Source organism: Formica exsecta, unplaced genomic scaffold, assembly GCF_003651465.1.
Source record: "Formica exsecta isolate Colony F162 unplaced genomic scaffold, ASM365146v1 scaffold359, whole genome shotgun sequence".
NCBI classification, from domain to species: Eukaryota; Metazoa; Arthropoda; class Insecta; order Hymenoptera; family Formicidae; genus Formica; species Formica exsecta.
In genome coordinates this window covers 149415-168547 of record NW_021850836.1, presented here as the reverse complement: position 1 = coordinate 168547, position 19133 = coordinate 149415, and the positions used below count along the sequence as shown (strand labels likewise).

The window sequence follows — 19133 nt, the reverse complement described above, 5'->3', positions numbered from 1 at the left end:
TACATGGAAAATGTGGTCGGTTGCTGAATCTTGTTGGATATAATTAGATAGTTTAAAGAATTACATTTTCCTAAAAAAATTTCTAAAAAGAGCAGTAAGAAGGTAAATAAATATATCCAAAGAAAAATATTTGTAAAGAAAATATGCTTTCCTTAAGAATCCATTTTATATTGGGTGTTTACAGAATGCATAATGTTAATTATAATCAGAATATATGTATATAAGGACAACATATAGATTCTTCTAATTTGTTATATAGAGAAGATATATTTTAGATTTATATTTTTTTCTTTTATATATGTATATAAATACATATACATACGCATATTAATATGACCTGCACATATATATAAATTAGGATTAAAATATATATATTATAAATATAAAATAAAATATGAATATATAATAGAGCCATATAATAAAATAATCATAAAGCAGAATAAACATTGATGCGTAATAATATAAAATGTGTGTATATGCTTCATATTATTTTTATTGTTTGTCCTATCTTTTTATTGAATCAAAATCGGACTCTTATATTAAACCAAAAATAATAGTGTTGAAAGTTTCCTTGACCATTTTCCTGGATAGTAAAAATCTCATATATGATATTATAATGTTCAAGACAGCAATCCTTTACATTATTTGTATATGATTTTCTTTTAAGTAGTCTCTTTACTTCTGTAAATCTTTTACGGCTTATGACAAACCTATTCAGAGAAAATAGACATAACTTATATGTGCTGTACATGTTCAATGGTAACTATTTTTTTAGTTTTTTTAAAATTCCATTTTAATCAAGTTTTCAAGAGGAACAGTGACATTAATAATCATTTGCTTTTTGATGATGTAGGTTTCCTCTTTGAAAATGTCCATTCTTAAAATATTTTATGTATTATATAGTATTGATAGAATATGGTCTGATTGGACCTTTACAACCTGTAACGATTTCGTATGCCCTTGCTTCTTGTTCTTGAAATTTGTAATATTAATCAGCTGTATGAATGTGATTTTTCTCTTCTCATCAATTCCATATTATTCAATATGTAGAATTTACAAAATATGATCAGCGTAAAGAATATGTTTCACTTTTAAAACGGTCCATATCCTGCAAAATTTTGTACCATATTATACATATGTATATAAAAAAATGCAATATACCTTATATAATATTATATTTGTACAATATTTCTATTTACTTGGATTTGGGGGTGGAGGTCCCAACCTGTACATATCCGGGGGAATAAATCGTGGAGGGAATGGTCTGACCGGTGCCATTAAAGCAGAATGTCGGCCTCTTCCCATAGGAGGAACCTGTCCTCTAAATGGGACCATAGAGCTTACTATATATATATATATATATATATGTGTGTGTATATATTATAACAAATTGATATTATTTTGTTTTGCAAAATATAATAGAAATATTTTTGCTTAGGCTATTACAGCTGGTTATTTTTACCATGTGGCACGGTTATCAAAGGGAGGTCATTATAAGACTGCAAAGCATAATCAAACAGTCGCAATACATCCAAACAGCTCTTTATTCCAGGAGCTTCCACGCTGGCTTCTTTATCATGAACTTGTCTTTACTACCAAGGAATTTATGCGTCAGGTATATGTAAAAATATAACTAGCTTATCTAAATTCAAATCTGTTTATAAATTTAGAAGTAGTTATGTTGTTAATATTAAAAAATATATATGTTAAATAGGTGACAGAAATTGAAAGCAAATGGCTATTGGAAGTGGCGCCTCATTATTATAAGCCTAAAGAGATAGAAGATTCAACGAACAAGAAGATGCCTAAAGTTACGGGCAGGGCACGACCAGATGGTACAAATTAAGTATAATTCCGTACTATTACCTCAACTGTGATATTAAATTACATTTTGTACACATAAAAAGCAATACCATCATGTATTGGATTCAATTGTCAAGTGTTTATTCTGCAACAAGGTTGGTTTTGTTTCACACACACATACTTTGTAAAACTTTTTATATGAGAATTAAAATATATGAAGAAAGCTGTGATAGAAACACACATCTCTGAAAAGCCTAACATTAACGTTTTTACATAAATCAAATAGTTAATTTTATTGTAATCTATTAAAGACAGCAAAAATTAGTAAGCACTTTTTGACCAATAAAAATCAATCAAAAGTAGCATTTATAAACGTAAAGAGCTCGAAAAAATTTTGATAAATATATATTTGATATCGACGATTTCATGAGATATACAGGCAGTTGGATTATATATTAATTTATATTATTTATATATTAGTAAATCATAATATGTACGCGCTTTCTATTCACAATTTGCAACAAACGTGCCCACTAAAAATTTTTTAACGATTGAATTAGTAATTATGTAATTATGCAGATTAATATATTATTTTTCTTTTTTTATAGGACAAGTCGAAATATTAACGAACTCTAAAATATTGCAGATTATTCTGGAGTTCTGGAGTTATTTTTTCCTTCTTTCTTGGATTTATATTCCATTAAGGATACAGTACTACAATTTGAGTTAGGTTTCATTTTAGAGAGAAAATCTTTTTCTATAAAATAAAAAAAAAATTTCTCTTACACTATTCTCTTACTATATAGGCTACATTCCGATATTCACTGCCAGTGCTGAAAATCTATTTATATATGCGCACTATAGATTTTCAGTACTGGTAGTGAATATTGGAACACAGCCATAATTGTACATAACCATATAAACAATAAATTAAAATAAACGAGCAAAAAATATATGTTACATTTTTATTTTGCAAATATGCCATTAGAATCTGGAAAAAGAAGAAATAATTGAAGAGTGTAATCTGCAGAATGTTCAGAAATAATATAAATATTAAAATATGCCATATAATTTCATTTTAATTATTTGAACTTTATCGAAAGAGATAACATTTTTTTCTATTTCAAACCATTTCTTTCAGTCCTTATCAATCTTAATTTTTATTCTAATGGCATATGTGCAAATTAAGTGTTATTGTATAATCTATTTTTCATTGACTTTCATATGGTTACATGGAAAATGTGGTCGGTTGCTGAATCTTGTTGGATATAATTAGATAGTTTAAAGAATTACATTTTCCTAAAAAAATTTCTAAAAAGAGCAGTAAGAAGGTAAATAAATATGTCCAAAGAAAAATATTTGTAAAGAAAATATGCTTTCCTTAAGAATCCATTTTATATTGGGTGTTTACAGAATGCATAATGTTAATTGTAATCAGAATATATGTATATAAGGACAACATATAGATTCTTCTAATTTGTTATATAGAGAAGATATATTTTAGATTTATATTTTTTTCTTTTATATATGTATATAAATACATATACATACGCATATTAATATGACCTGCACATATATATAAATTAGGATTAAAATATATATATTATAAATATAAAATAAAATATGAATATATAATAGAGCCATATAATAAAATAATCATAAAGCAGAATAAACATTGATGCGTAATAATATAAAATGTGTGTATATGCTTCATATTATTTTTATTGTTTGTCCTCCCCTATCTTTTTATTAAATCAAAATCGGACTCTTATATTAAACCAAAAATAATAGTGTTGAAAGTTTCCTTGACCATTTTCCTGGATAGTAAAAATCTCATATATGATATTATAATGTTCAAGACAGCAATCCTTTACATTATTTGTATATGATTTTCTTTTAAGTAGTCTCTTTACTTCTGTAAATCTTTTACGGCTTATGACAAACCTATTCAGAGAAAATAGACATAACTTATATGTGCTGTACATGTTCAATGGTAACTATTTTTTTAGTTTTTTTAAAATTCCATTTTAATCAAGTTTTCAAGAGGAACAGTGACATTAATAATCATTTGCTTTTTGATGATGTAGGTTTCCTCTTTGAAAATGTCCATTCTTAAAATATTTTATGTATTATATAGTATTGATAGAATATGGTCTGATTGGACCTTTACAACCTGTAACGATTTCGTATGCCCTTGCTTCTTGTTCTTGAAATTTGTAATATTAATCAGCTGTATGAATGTGATTTTTCTCTTCTCATCAATTCCATATTATTCAATATGTAGAATTTACAAAATATGATCAGCGTAAAGAATATGTTTCACTTTTAAAACGGTCCATATCCTGCAAAATTTTGTACCATATTATACATATGTATATAAAAAAATGCAATATACCTTATATAATATTATATTTGTACAATATTTCTATTTACTTGGATTTGGGGGTGGAGGTCCCAACCTGTACATATCCGGGGGAATAAATCGTGGAGGGAATGGTCTGACCGGTGCCATTAAAGCAGAATGTCGGCCTCTTCCCATAGGAGGAACCTGTCCTCTAAATGGGACCATAGAGCTTACTACAATTGGTCTCGGAGGAAGATTCTAGAATTATTGAGAAATAAATCAATTACAAGTCGATTTAAGAGAATATAGAAATTTATCTGCATAGAGATTTATTAGATCGGAAATTAGATTTATATAGATTTACATAACTCACGTACATAATAGATAGGCACATGTATTGGTGGTTCGATATAATGCGGTGCTACATCCCTTCGTTCTCTGGATCTATCTCTATCTCTATCTCTATCTCTATCTCTATCTCTATCTCTATCTCTATCTCTATCTCTATCTCTATCTCTATCTCTATCTCTATCTCTATCTCTATCTCTATCTCTATCTCTATCTCTATCTCTATCTCTATCTCTATCTCTATCTCTATCTCTATCTCTATCTCTATCTCTATCTCTATCTCTATCTCTATCTCTATCTCTATCTCTATCTCTATCTCTATCTCTATCTCTATCTCTATCTCTATCTCTATCTCTATCTCTATCTCTATCTCTATCTCTATCTCTATCTCTATCTCTATCTCTATCTCTATCTCTATCTCTATCTCTATCTCTATCTCTATCTCTATCTCTATCTCTATCTCTATCTCTATCTCTATCTCTATCTCTATCTCTATCTCTATCTCTATCTCTATCTCTATCTCTATCTCTATCTCTATCTCTATCTCTATCTCTATCTCTATCTCTATCTCTATCTCTATCTCTATCTCTATCTCTATCTCTATCTCTATCTCTATCTCTATCTCTATCTCTATCTCTATCTCTATCTCTATCTCTATCTCTATCTCTATCTCTATCTCTATCTCTATCTCTATCTCTATCTCTATCTCTATCTCTATCTCTATCTCTATCTCTATCTCTATCTCTATCTCTATCTCTATCTCTATCTCTATCTCTATCTCTATCTCTATCTCTATCTCTATCTCTATCTCTATCTCTATCTCTATCTCTATCTCTATCTCTATCTCTATCTCTATCTCTATCTCTATCTCTATCTCTATCTCTATCTCTATCTCTATCTCTATCTCTATCTCTATCTCTATCTCTATCTCTATCTCTATCTCTATCTCTATCTCTATCTCTATCTCTATCTCTATCTCTATCTCTATCTCTATCTCTATCTCTATCTCTATCTCTATCTCTATCTCTATCTCTATCTCTATCTCTATCTCTATCTCTATCTCTATCTCTATCTCTATCTCTATCTCTATCTCTATCTCTATCTCTATCTCTATCTCTATCTCTATCTCTATCTCTATCTCTATCTCTATCTCTATCTCTATCTCTATCTCTATCTCTATCTCTATCTCTATCTCTATCTCTATCTCTATCTCTATCTCTATCTCTATCTCTATCTCTATCTCTATCTCTATCTCTATCTCTATCTCTATCTCTATCTCTATCTCTATCTCTATCTCTATCTCTATCTCTATCTCTATCTCTATCTCTATCTCTATCTCTATCTCTATCTCTATCTCTATCTCTATCTCTATCTCTATCTCTATCTCTATCTCTATCTCTATCTCTATCTCTATCTCTATCTCTATCTCTATCTCTATCTCTATCTCTATCTCTATCTCTATCTCTATCTCTATCTCTATCTCTATCTCTATCTCTATCTCTATCTCTATCTCTATCTCTATCTCTATCTCTATCTCTATCTCTATCTCTATCTCTATCTCTATCTCTATCTCTATCTCTATCTCTATCTCTATCTCTATCTCTATCTCTATCTCTATCTCTATCTCTATCTCTATCTCTATCTCTATCTCTATCTCTATCTCTATCTCTATCTCTATCTCTATCTCTATCTCTATCTCTATCTCTATCTCTATCTCTATCTCTATCTCTATCTCTATCTCTATCTCTATCTCTATCTCTATCTCTATCTCTATCTCTATCTCTATCTCTATCTCTATCTCTATCTCTATCTCTATCTCTATCTCTATCTCTATCTCTATCTCTATCTCTATCTCTATCTCTATCTCTATCTCTATCTCTATCTCTATCTCTATCTCTATCTCTATCTCTATCTCTATCTCTATCTCTATCTCTATCTCTATCTCTATCTCTATCTCTATCTCTATCTCTATCTCTATCTCTATCTCTATCTCTATCTCTATCTCTATCTCTATCTCTATCTCTATCTCTATCTCTATCTCTATCTCTATCTCTATCTCTATCTCTATCTCTATCTCTATCTCTATCTCTATCTCTATCTCTATCTCTATCTCTATCTCTATCTCTATCTCTATCTCTATCTCTATCTCTATCTCTATCTCTATCTCTATCTCTATCTCTATCTCTATCTCTATCTCTATCTCTGTAATAATATAAAATGTGTGTATATGCTTCATATTATTTTTATTGTTTGTCCTCCCCTATCTTTTTATTAAATCAAAATCGGACTCTTATATTAAACCAAAAATAATAGTGTTGAAAGTTTCCTTGACCATTTTCCTGGATAGTAAAAATCTCATATATGATATTATAATGTTCAAGACAGCAATCCTTTACATTATTTGTATATGATTTTCTTTTAAGTAGTCTCTTTACTTCTGTAAATCTTTTACGGCTTATGACAAACCTATTCAGAGAAAATAGACATAACTTATATGTGCTGTACATGTTCAATGGTAACTATTTTTTTAGTTTTTTTAAAATTCCATTTTAATCAAGTTTTCAAGAGGAACAGTGACATTAATAATCATTTGCTTTTTGATGATGTAGGTTTCCTCTTTGAAAATGTCCATTCTTAAAATATTTTATGTATTATATAGTATTGATAGAATATGGTCTGATTGGACCTTTACAACCTGTAACGATTTCGTATGCCCTTGCTTCTTGTTCTTGAAATTTGTAATATTAATCAGCTGTATGAATGTGATTTTTCTCTTCTCATCAATTCCATATTATTCAATATGTAGAATTTACAAAATATGATCAGCGTAAAGAATATGTTTCACTTTTAAAACGGTCCATATCCTGCAAAATTTTGTACCATATTATACATATGTATATAAAAAAATGCAATATACCTTATATAATATTATATTTGTACAATATTTCTATTTACTTGGATTTGGGGGTGGAGGTCCCAACCTGTACATATCCGGGGGAATAAATCGTGGAGGGAATGGTCTGACCGGTGCCATTAAAGCAGAATGTCGGCCTCTTCCCATAGGAGGAACCTGTCCTCTAAATGGGACCATAGAGCTTACTACAATTGGTCTCGGAGGAAGATTCTAGAATTATTGAGAAATAAATCAATTACAAGTCGATTTAAGAGAATATAGAAATTTATCTGCATAGAGATTTATTAGATCGGAAATTAGATTTATATAGATTTACATAACTCACGTACATAATAGATAGGCACATGTATTGGTGGTTCGATATAATGCGGTGCTACATCCCTTCGTTCTCTGGATCTATCTCTATCTCTATCTCTATCTCTATCTCTATCTCTATCTCTGTCTCTTCTTTCACGAAAACGTTCATTCGATCTGTCACGATATCTGTCGCGATAAGATCTTTCTTCTATGAGTGGCCTATAACAATAATAACAAAAATAATATAACAATTACAATAAAAAAATAATAATCAATCATATTTTTAATAAAAAAATAGTATCTTTTTTGCTCACTTCTTGCAAATATAAATCAATTAGTTCAATCAGTCTAATATTATATTTGGTGTTAATTACTTTTAAAAGTGTTACTAATGACACTTTTGCAATAATAAAAGTGTTTATGATAACACAATGAAATTGTTAATAATAATAAATAATATTGATAATTTAATTCCATACCTGGAATGTGACTTGCGCGAATCCCGTTCTCTAGAACGCGAACGATTAATGTTGTATTTATGCGCATCTCTTTCTGTATATTTCTCTTTATATTCTCTGTGCTTCTCTATGCTGCTTCTTCTGAAACAATAGAAATCTAATTTTCAAAAATCTATAATTATTATAAATGAGTTTCTTTTCATCATATATAACATTTGTTTTTTTGTATTGCTTTAAAATAAATAATGCCATAAAATAAATAAAGTTAGATGCTTCTTCATAAATAAATAATGACACATCGTTTTACCCGATATTTTTATGATGATCACGGAATTCTGTCCTGTTATCCTGATACTTTGAATCTGTACGATATCTAAAATGGAAAAAAGAATTTTTTAAATATTAAATATATATATTATCATTGAGAATTAAACAAACCTGGATTGATGGGAAGATAAATATCTGGAACTATATGTAGGACTCAATGATGAAGAATGTTTCTTGGAAGTCTGCGGCTTGCTGGTCGACACTGTAATATTGTTATGTTTAAGTATGGGAATTTTTCATATGTGTTATAATGATATTTAGGATTTATAAAATGTTAGAAGTTGAAAAATAAAATATTAATTTATTTATCGATACATAAGTATTATTTTACTCAAATTAAACGAAGATTAAATCTATAAATAAAATTTGCATCCATAATTTAGACTGATGTTCTATACATAACACATAACATACACAGGAATCTTCAGTTTAATTTTTTAGGGATCTAGAATAGTCCAAGAAAAATTGAATGCTATTTTACAAATTTATTGATTTGTATTTAAAACAAAATAAAATTTTAATTTTTAAATAGCAATTTAAATTAAAATAATTTAGCTTTTATTTCTGTAATGCATACCTGACTGCTCTCCATCTACAGCTACAACTGTTCGTCGCTCCTCCACTTCATTAATTTTAGCAGCTTTTTTAATTTCTTCTCTGTCGAATATTGGTTTACATCCTTCTTCTATAATATAGTTTATTACATCTTTTAATGATACAATTTTGAAATGCATCAAGCAAAAAAATTTGGCTAATATTTTATATTTCTTCCAATTATCCAAATTAGATATCTTCGTTTTTAAAATATTTTTATTCGTTATTTTTAGCTATTATTGCATCAGTAATAATATTATGGATATTATAAACTTTTAACGATAATAAAGATATTTGCAACTTTAGCAGATGTATCTAGTATTTGCAAATATAATTGCAATCAAATTAATCTTACGTGCAATAATAATATCTTAATGCACAATTTAAACAAACAAGTATTTAAAATTTTTTAAATAAATATTAAAAGGAAATAAAGAATTAATAATAAAAAATATATTGCAGTGATATAACGCGGTTGTGATGAATAGAATTCCGTTGTTAATAAGATTTTGAAAAAGATAATAAATTTTTTTTGGCTATCGTATTAAAATAATGAAATATGAATCATCATGTATGCAATACACATTCATATTTTTTATATAAATCAAAAATAAAAATTATGCTAACTAAATTACTGGATTATTGCATATAAAATGCTTTTATTTCAATGATTTTCAAGTCAATTTTATAAGGAAAAATATAAATAATTGGAAAAATTCAGAGTTTGTTAATTGAAAATTTGTATATTAATTAACAATTATTTCATAATTATATCACTCTTTAAATGTAAAATTTATTTTTGCATCACTTTAATGTTTAATATGTAATAATTGATTATCGAAAAACGTTTATTTTATACATTCCATAAAGCATAAACTTTTGAACATTTTCTATACAACAATCCAATATATAAGATCTGGTCTTTACTTAAATCTAAAACTATTTTATAATTTGCTATATGCTGTTTATGTTAGATTAATCAATCGACTGTAGATAGTACTATAAAATATCTTCAATGAAGATTAATACCAATCTAACCAATCTTCTAAAAAATATCTTCCATTGTTGTAATATCACAAAATACATATTTAAGTATTTTAAATATTTTTAATTATAGTAATCACCTTTTATTTTTATAAATATTGTCTAGTTTAGTGCTCGGAGATAGTTGCCCTTTTCGGGCCGATATGTGAAGCGACGCCTACGGTCCCCCCACTACCGCTCGAGGTTCGACGGCCGAGCCGCCGATCGCGCGCGTAACACTATGCCTCAGGAGCGTGCCGATCTAAAAAATATGCTGAGATTGTACCTGATTATCTGGCAAAGCAAATTTAAACGACGATTTGACGGCAGGTACAATCTCAGCATATTTTTTAGATCGGGACGCTCCTGAGGCATAGCGTTACGCGCGCGATCGGCGGCTCGGCCGTCGAGCCTCGAGCGGTAGTGGGGGGACCGTAGGCGTCGCTTCACATATCGGCCCGAAAAGGGCAACTATCTCCGAGCACTGGTCTAGTTGATTATATTTTAAATATATGGCTATACTTTCTATAAATCCAGTGACTCCATATCAGCCTCTGCTGTTCATAGTAAGCATCTTCGATTGTATGTTAATTGCTCTGATCTTCCAATGGCCTGTACCTAAATATATCCAAATCCTTTATTATTTTTTACACATATGAAAAGAAATGTATACAATTTTTGTAAGTCTTTTTTCCATATATAAAAATTTAAGAAACTTTATTAAATAAGGTATTGTATATATACATATACAAATATATAATAATACATATTGATTCCCATCAACTCTTATTATTTCAATAATATTCTTGATATGTATATTAACAGCACTCTAACTGTAATCTCACAAACAAATATTTATCACAAACTATTATCAGTATATTATTATTAAATTCCATTTATACATTTATTTTGCTCATAAAAATTATTTTAGTATTATTATTATATTGTTTGCAAAAAATGTATGAACTATTAAAATCCTAGTTCTAAGTGCTATCACATACAATTTGTTTAAGTTTTACACACAGGAAAAACCGTCTTAAAAAAATTATATATTTTATATAATTATTTAATTATATATTTTATATATTTTATATTTTGTTGTATGTTTTAATCAATTTTAATATAAAGAAGTCTTTATAAGTGAAAAAGTTTCCATACCTGTTATTTTCTCCATTCTTGCTTTTCTTAGTATTAATCATAAAAATATAATCTTGATTTTGTTATAAACTTCTTTTTCAATTTGTTTCATTCTTCTTCTAATATTGCTATGTGATGCTGTGTTCCGATTCCCCACCCGGGTGCACCCGATACTATAGTATATGTCACGTATACTATAATATTGGGTGCACTCGGGTGGGGAATCGGAACACAGCCTAACATAACATTTGTCAAGTAATTTGTAAAGTAGAATAACATTTTCCATGAAGTAGAATTTTGTTGACGTTGCATTTCAAGAATCTTCAGACAAGGAGGGGGGAATATCAGCTCATGGTCCCATCGTCCTCATGAGGACTATTCAAGTCCCTGCTTCAGCATTCGCCCTCGTCTCACGGGAAAATCACGGATCAAAAACCGTGGACGAAGTCCTCTTTCAAAGAAGCAATCTATCTTTCCGCTCCTCAAAAGGCTTTATCTCTGTTCAAAGTTTAAACTTCTAAAGAAAAGAAAATAATTTAGCTCTTCAAAAGATGTTCAACTCTTCAAAAGATGTTCAATTCTTCAAAAGATGTTCTTCCTTGTTGATAAACAATCTTGAGGATCAGAACTTTGAAGGAAATATATAGATAGTTGGCTGTCCCTTCTTTTTCTAAAGCGCAAAAATTCTTCCAAAACGACATATCGATTTTGTGTTTTATCTCTAAACTATTATTACTGTTTAACGAGTTGTACTATTTCTTGATTACTTCTTTGCAGATTAATCTTATTTTCCTCAAAAAACTTTTTATAATAAATATCAATAATCGACTTTTTTAACTCATTACAAGAGAAATATTTCTTTCATTCTTTATTGTATCTGAATATAGCTATTATTTTGTAATGTATTTTTGTAAATTATTTATTAAAAAAAAACAAAAAACTACTGATATATTAATTTGACAGATGTAATGCAGTTTTTTCTCTTCAAGATTGTAATCTTGAGGACCAACTTTAGAGGAAATATATAGATAATTGACTGTCCCATTCTTCCCAGGTGTTCCACAATGCCATATCAATTTCATGCTTTATCCGTAAACTATTATTATAGTTTATTACATTATTTCTTGATCATAGAAATTTAAAAAACTTCTGTCAATTCTGTCTTGATATAATCAAGAGTCATTTGTTAAACATTCACTTTATTATTTTCTAAAGACATAATTTTTGGTTCTTGACAATATCTTGATATCTTTGGATATGAGAAAAGCTGACTTTTGAAGATTCATTATCTTTATACAAGAACTCTGTTTCTTCTCTGTTCACAGTATTTGCCTTATATGTTATGGAAAACTATTGTATCACATGCATATAATTGTCAACAATGATCATTTTTATTTGATGTTATCTTTATGGAGCTCAGTACTAATTTTATATAATATATAGTAAATATCGAATGAAAGCAGGACTATCGATCAATTTGGCACACGCAACATATAACTTTTATGCGATTTTTATGCAATGAGAACTTATCATCAATATTTCAATGAAAATTATTGTCCAGATTTGGCTATAACTGGATTTTTCAAATGTTGTAATGCTAGAATGTCTACTCAAATTTTGTAAAAAGATTTCTAAATCTTCCAAGTATTTTTGTAAAAAATTCCAGAGTGTTCTCAAATTTAGAAAGTGTTTAGATACAATCTCATAAAATAAGTTTTTTTTATCACACACGTTTTTTAATGTTCTGCATACATACAAAAAAATAAAGAGCCACTTAAACTTCAAATATTTGAAAATGCACTAAAAAGAATTGAATGACTTTTGTAATATAAATATTGAAAATATATCTAAAACATATATTTAATTCACACTTTAGCCAATCACTGGTTAGCAAAAATGGCTAATAATATAAGAACAAAATTATCACAGAATTTTTTAAACAATTTACTGAGTTCTAATAAAATTTTTAAAAAATTCCTGAATTTTCTACAAAAAACTCCTAAGAAATCTCTAGTTTTCTAAGTTTTTCTAGGGAAGACACCTTGAGTGCTAAATAATAATTTCTGTAAAACATAAAAATTTAGAGAAATTAAATAAAAAATTTCAGAGAAAAGATCAATATTTTACCCTCTCTTCTTTTGAGGACCACCTCTTCGGCATTAAGTATACTTCGTTGTAGCTCGGGAATAGGTCCTTTTGTAGGAATATTTCTGCGAATATCAACTTTAATTCGACGTAGTTCAGTAGTACTAATTTGTATGCCCTCAGGACCTTTGAACAAAGGAACTGTCCCACTTGTAGACCCATCTAATCTGAAGAAAATCCAATTGTAATTTATTAAATTAATTATAACTGTCAAACATTTTGTATTAAAGTATATAACCAGATTTCCTCAGAAAAGATCTCCAGGAAAACAATTCTGCTTTCAAATATGTTCTTAAAAATTATGTTTTGCTTTAGTTTTTCATATAATCTTATTTTTTCTTGTTCTACTTTACTAATAAACTATCATGCTTTTTATAGTATTGAAAATGTTGTCACTGCCATTCGATTATTCTTTAAGATGACAAATAACGTATGACACATGCATTAATCAAATAATCTAAGATTTATAATGGAATAAGATTACTACGATGATAAACATTAAAAGTTTATATTGTATTGTAATTTTCTTTATAAATTATTTCGTATTATCTTTTCTATTTTCATAATTTTTTTTTATTTCTTAATTTAAGTGTGACTTCAGACATTTTTCTTTATAATCAATTCATTTTATAAAATAAATGCTTGAACTAGAAAAAATGTATATGCATATACAGCTATATATATGTTTAAAACTTACTTTTCAAACAGCGTACCAGATTTGGAAACATTTATCGTAAATTTTTCTCTATGCCGGTACTGCGAAGGAGACTTACTACTGCTTTTGCTTCGACTACGATCTAAAGATTTTGGTTCACCACATCCTAAAGCTTGCGCACGTCTTCTTTCATACTCTAATATCTTTTGCTGCTTCAATTTTTCATGTTGCCTTTCCCGCTCTTGCTGCCGTTGCCATTCACGTCTACGTCTTTGCTTTTCTTCTTCGGTCCTTGAGCGTGAAATTAAATGAGCATCCTGGTCTTCATTCCGAGCAGATCTTGATTCCTCATGTCGCCGAACATTAGTTGATCGTGTTGGATTCATTGGTGAAAATATGATGCAAAGCAAAATCTATTGCTAAAACCATAATAAATAGAAATTTCAACAGTTAAATTTCACAGTCACTGTGACCTGTGACCATGTCCCAAATAATATCTCCATTTTATATTAGCCACAGTACACAGTAACGTCACTACTCAAGGCTCTCGCACACTGGACGCGATGAGCGATGAGCTTTTCCGAAAAAGCAGAGCTCTCATTGGATATCGCTCATCGCGTCCAGTGTGCGAGGGCCATAGACATAGTATATCTAGACCGAGACCGGTATTCATAAGGCCGGTATTCATAGGCCGGTATTCATTGAAATAAGAACTGACTATGAATACCGGCCATAATACAATAGGTAATTTAAGCCTTAAGCCTTAAGAAATTGACCAATCATAGTCAAGTATGAGGAGAATACTCGACTAATTTCAGCCTAGAATCTATCTCTTAAGTACGATCTTAAGATACTATGCGGCCATTTCATTGGTTGAATGGGATCTTAAGACGATCCAAGACCACACTTAAAGCCCATGTCACACTACGCATTACGGACGCGGATCGGATTTGGATTACGGACTGCGAATCGTCAATCATCCAATCAGATCCTTGGCTACTTCGCTCTGATTGGATGGATGACGATTCGCAGTCCGTACTCCAAATCCGATTCGAGTCCGCAATGCGTAGTGTGACACGGGCTTAAGACGATCTTGGATATAAGAACGGACTATGAAGTCAAATTCCAATCTTTAATCTTCAATCTTCAATTTTCAATGCGTAGTCTGATACGGGCTTAAGGCCGGTATTCATAAGGCCGGTATTCATTGAAATAAGAACTGACTATGAATACCGGCCGTGATTTCGAAAATTTTTGCTGTATTTAGGGCCGGTATTCATAGTCTGTTCTTATATTCAAGATCGTCTTAAGTACGATCTTAAGATACTATGCGGCCATTTCATTGGTTGAATGGGATCTTAAGACGACCCAAGACCACACTTAAGACGATCTTGGATATAAGAACGGACTATGAATACCGGCCTATGAATACCGGCCGTGATTTCGAAAATTTTTGCTGTATTTAGGTGCCTTTAGTGCCATGCGTAGTGTGACACGGGCTTAAGACGATCTTGGATATAAGAACGGACTATGAATACCGGCCTAGGTGCCTTTAGTGCCTACAATAGGTAATTTAAGCCTTAAGCGTTAAGAAATTGACCAATCATAGTCAAGTATGAGGAGAATACTCGACTAATTTCAGCCTAGAATCTATCTCGTTTAAATTCTGCGCATTTTTCTGCTCAGACGCTCAACGCTTAACGCTGCCATGTAAAGGCACCTTTTGATCAATAAGCTCTCTTTAGCATTTTACAGTTTCGGGTTCTTTTTAAGAAATAGCAAGATGGGTAAGAGATATAATTTTATCGTTATTATTAATATCAATACAAATCCACGTTTTTTTTGTTATATATTGATAATAAAACATGAACAGCACTTGAACTGGATGTTATACTTGCTCCGAAGGAAATTATTTTTGTATTTTTACACTTAATTGTAAAAATTGTTTCGCAATAAGCGTCAGTAACATTAAACGTATAATTTTTTCTATTATGATTTATATTTTTATTCTTTTTTAAATAAATGCTATACTATATATTAGTAAATATCGATGAATTACTTATATAGTTATAAATTATTATTAATTATATTATTATATAAAAATAAAGCTTTAAAAAAAAGTTCCACTGTGTTTATATGTGATTATATATGTATATATATTTCCTATATTTAAATAGGTTAACTATTTTTAAAATGTGATAGTGCCTAAATTTATATTGTATATTTATCAATGTCGTATTACAGGTATTTCACGGGATCATTGGCATAAGAGGCGACCTACTGGTGGGAAGAGGAAGCCCCTTCGTAAGAAAAGGAAATTTGAATTAGGGCGTCCAGCTGCGAACACTAAGCTTGGACCACAACGGATTCATACTGTAAGTTTGAACTCAATTTTGCAATGAATAAATTATAAAAATAAATAAATATTAATGAATAATATAATAAAATATATACAATAAATAAAATTGTAGTTTGCAGTGATTATATTATTAAGCATTATTATATATATCAAAAGAATATTTAAATTATTATAAATATTTGTGGAATAACATTTTTTTTTTTATAATGTAATCTATTGACATTTATAAAAGTACAAAATGATGACTTCCTTACCTATTCTGAGTGCTATGATTGACCATAATCCTACAGCTCTCTGATTTAAATTTTATATGTAACATATATCTAATGGTTTAAACTTTGTTATAAATATGCTTGTGCCTTTTGTATGTATATAAGGTTCGTACACGTGGAGGCAATAAGAAGTACAGAGCTCTTAGATTGGATACAGGAAACTTTTCTTGGGGCTCTGAATGCAGCACCAGAAAAACTCGTATCATCGATGTTGTTTACAATGCATCAAACAATGAGTTAGTTCGAACAAAAACTCTGGTGAAAAATGCCATTGTCACCATTGATGCAACACCATTTAGACAGTGGTATGAAAGTCATTATGTCTTTCCACTGGGTCGCAAAAGAGGTGCAAAACTGGTAACTACTAAAATACTACTACTAAAATATAACTCACTTTAAATATATGGAATGATCTATGAAATATACAATGCGCAAAGTGCAATTGCTTTTATAGACAGAGGCTGAAGAGGAAGTGTTGAATAAAAAGCGTTCCAAGAAAATCGAAGCAAAATACAAGGCCAGGCAGCGATTTGCCAAGGTGGAATCTGCTTTGGAAGAGCAGTTTGCAACAGGACGTGTCCTTGGTATAAATATTTTATTTTTTTCATAAAGTTTTCTTATGAAATAAATTAATATTTATCAAATTGATAATTTTTTAAATACTTGTTAATGTATTGCATTATGTATGTATTTTAAATTTGATGATAGACTTGAAAGTAAATTATTTAATTTTTTAGCTTGTGTAGCAAGCAGACCAGGTCAATGTGGCAGAGCTGATGGCTACATTCTAGAAGGCAAAGAACTTGAATTTTATATGAGAAAAATTAAGAGTAAAAAGGCGAAATAAATATATATTTATTATAATAGAAAAAACTCAAATACAAAAATTAAATTCTATTTTAAATTTTATTACTATTATCAAGGAGTGCGAATTTACAAAAAAAAAAGATACGAATTTTAAACATAAATACATATATGCATTTATGTACATATACACATTGGTCGCGTTCGACAAAGAAAGCGCTCAGTTATCATCTTTTCGACACTCTATGTTGATTTGTTTGTTCTAAAAGTAAGAAGTAATCACATTCGATTACTACTGAGCGGTTTCCTCTGCTGAACGCGGCCATTATATATATAAACAGAGAATCTCATTTTTAATTTAATTTATCACTGAATAATCACAAATATTTTGATGTCGCTATTGAGAAAGACTATTGAAAAGAAGAGGAGGATAGAGTCCATATACATAATAAAAAATATAAATATGTATAATTATATATCCATATGTTATATTTGACGATGAACACAAAACGCTCTGCGCATTACACATATGCGGTTTTCGCTTGTGGGTGTTATTTCCCTCACTGCGTGTTGCTAGAGTCACCGACGAGATACTATTAAAGATCGCTGGCCCTGAGTAAATTTTCGTGACTATTGTGCTCGGTGAACCCGGAAATAGAAGATTGATGATTACTGGCCATTTTGACTGCATTATGAGTTATTTAAATCATGCGATTATTTTTGCTCATCCAGCTATTGTATTTTATTTTCAAAAATATATAGATCTTTTATGTAGCTGTCTCAAGAATAACAAAATAAATTTTATTCTATCAAATTACTGTTTTATATATTACCGACAATGCAGTGTTCCGATATTCACTGCCAGTACTGAAAATCTATAGTGTACGTGACGTAAACTATAGATTTTCAATACTGGCAGTGAATATCGGAACGCAGCCCTTGTCGGTGCCAGAGTCTAGAGTCTAGAGTCTAGAGTCTGGCATCCCTGCATCAGTGTTCTAATAACCCTGCAAGCAGTTATTGCACGGACACGCGAATCGGTATTCTTGTGAAGATTCGATGATCTAGGAGTACTGGAATGTGTTCGGATATCACCAATTGGCGTATAGGTATATTGGTATATTCGCACGTGAAGCCTAACTAGCCATACAGATACAGATAAGAAGAAGAACGTGGTCGGATGATCTTGACTGATCTTGACGTAGCAGTGTGATATGAGGATATTTTATTAATACACATATTGTGTTAAAATGGAAATACTTGTGAATTTTATGGAGAAGCATATTCTCGAATCGATTTTGTTGGCGATATGGCTGTTGTACTTTTGGGACCTTTATTTAAATTTGCGTCAGGTAATTTGTATTGGCCTTCTATATATTCTAACCTTTTATAATTTTTCTAGCAATAAGTTTTATTATTTCAGCAGAATATACGCTTGCGTAAAATATTTGTATGATTCATATAACTAATAAAAATTAATATCTTTTTGCGTTCAATATATATGTACACACACACACACACATATATAGATAGAAGTCAAATTTTAATTAAATATTTAATAAGAATTAATAAATTTTCATTTTTTGCATTCACTATTTATATATGTATATATATATATATTTTTTTTTACGTATACACAATATTATTGTATAT

The 19133-nt window shown here is 29.7% G+C and overlaps 3 protein-coding genes across 9 annotated transcripts in view; 2 read left to right on the top strand and 1 right to left on the bottom strand.

Moving 5' to 3' along the window:
* Positions 1-477: 477 nt before the first annotated feature.
* LOC115238762 (pre-mRNA-splicing factor CWC25-like) lies at positions 478-14598 on the bottom strand. 7 transcript variants are annotated; one of them, XR_003884541.1, is made up of 11 exons: positions 14088-14598; positions 13373-13557; positions 9069-9176; positions 8603-8693; positions 8472-8537; positions 8186-8305; positions 7739-7925; positions 7584-7619; positions 1200-1332; positions 940-1108; positions 478-710 (listed from the first exon to the last, which is right to left on the bottom strand). XR_003884541.1 is itself a non-coding variant. In XM_029812817.1 (10 exons), exons 1-10 carry the CDS (start codon positions 14429-14431, stop codon positions 1092-1094), a joined length of 1287 nt encoding a protein of 428 aa, XP_029668677.1. In that variant the 5' UTR covers positions 14432-14598; the 3' UTR covers positions 478-1091. The 7 variants fall into 7 exon arrangements, 6 of the variants coding, with proteins under 6 accessions (XP_029668677.1, XP_029668680.1, XP_029668681.1 ...); XM_029812817.1 differs by having other exon boundaries at positions 478-1108; XM_029812820.1 differs by lacking the exons at positions 478-710; positions 940-1108; positions 1200-1332; positions 7584-7619 and adding exons at positions 3512-4145; positions 4237-4405; positions 4525-4625 and having other exon boundaries at positions 7846-7925; positions 14088-14596.
* Positions 14599-15715: 1117 nt separating this feature from the next.
* On the top strand, positions 15716-17573 carry LOC115238758 (40S ribosomal protein S8-like). The gene is made up of 5 exons (XM_029812809.1): positions 15716-15832; positions 16290-16420; positions 16782-17033; positions 17131-17260; positions 17414-17573. Exons 1-5 carry the CDS (start codon positions 15829-15831, stop codon positions 17521-17523), a joined length of 627 nt encoding a protein of 208 aa, XP_029668669.1. The 5' UTR covers positions 15716-15828; the 3' UTR covers positions 17524-17573.
* An 880-nt stretch (positions 17574-18453) lies between these two features.
* The window catches only part of LOC115238746 (CAAX prenyl protease 1 homolog), a 19964-nt gene continuing 19284 nt past the window's right edge, over positions 18454-19133 (top strand). The window contains exon 1 of the mRNA XM_029812792.1: positions 18454-18832. Within this exon, the coding sequence (XP_029668652.1) occupies positions 18731-18832 (102 nt within the window). The 5' untranslated portion in view covers positions 18454-18730. The remainder of the gene's footprint in view (positions 18833-19133) is intronic.

Bases quoted from the DNA above. Each gene is read 5' to 3' on its own strand.
- LOC115238758 (XM_029812809.1), top strand. The intron at 16,421-16,781 runs GTAAGTTTGAAC...TATGTATATAAG, and splicing joins GACCACAACGGATTCATACT to GTTCGTACACGTGGAGGCAA. The intron at 17,261-17,413 runs GTATAAATATTT...TTAATTTTTTAG, and splicing joins TGCAACAGGACGTGTCCTTG to CTTGTGTAGCAAGCAGACCA.
- LOC115238762 (XM_029812817.1), bottom strand. From the start codon at position 14,431: ATGAATCCAACACGATCAACTAATGTTCGGCGACATGAGGAATCAAGA. The intron at 13,558-14,087 runs GTAAGTTTTAAA...GATTTTCTTCAG, and splicing joins TCTGGTACGCTGTTTGAAAA to ATTAGATGGGTCTACAAGTG. The intron at 9,177-13,372 runs GTAAAATATTGA...ACTATATTATAG, and splicing joins GGTCCTCAAAAGAAGAGAGG to AAGAAGGATGTAAACCAATA.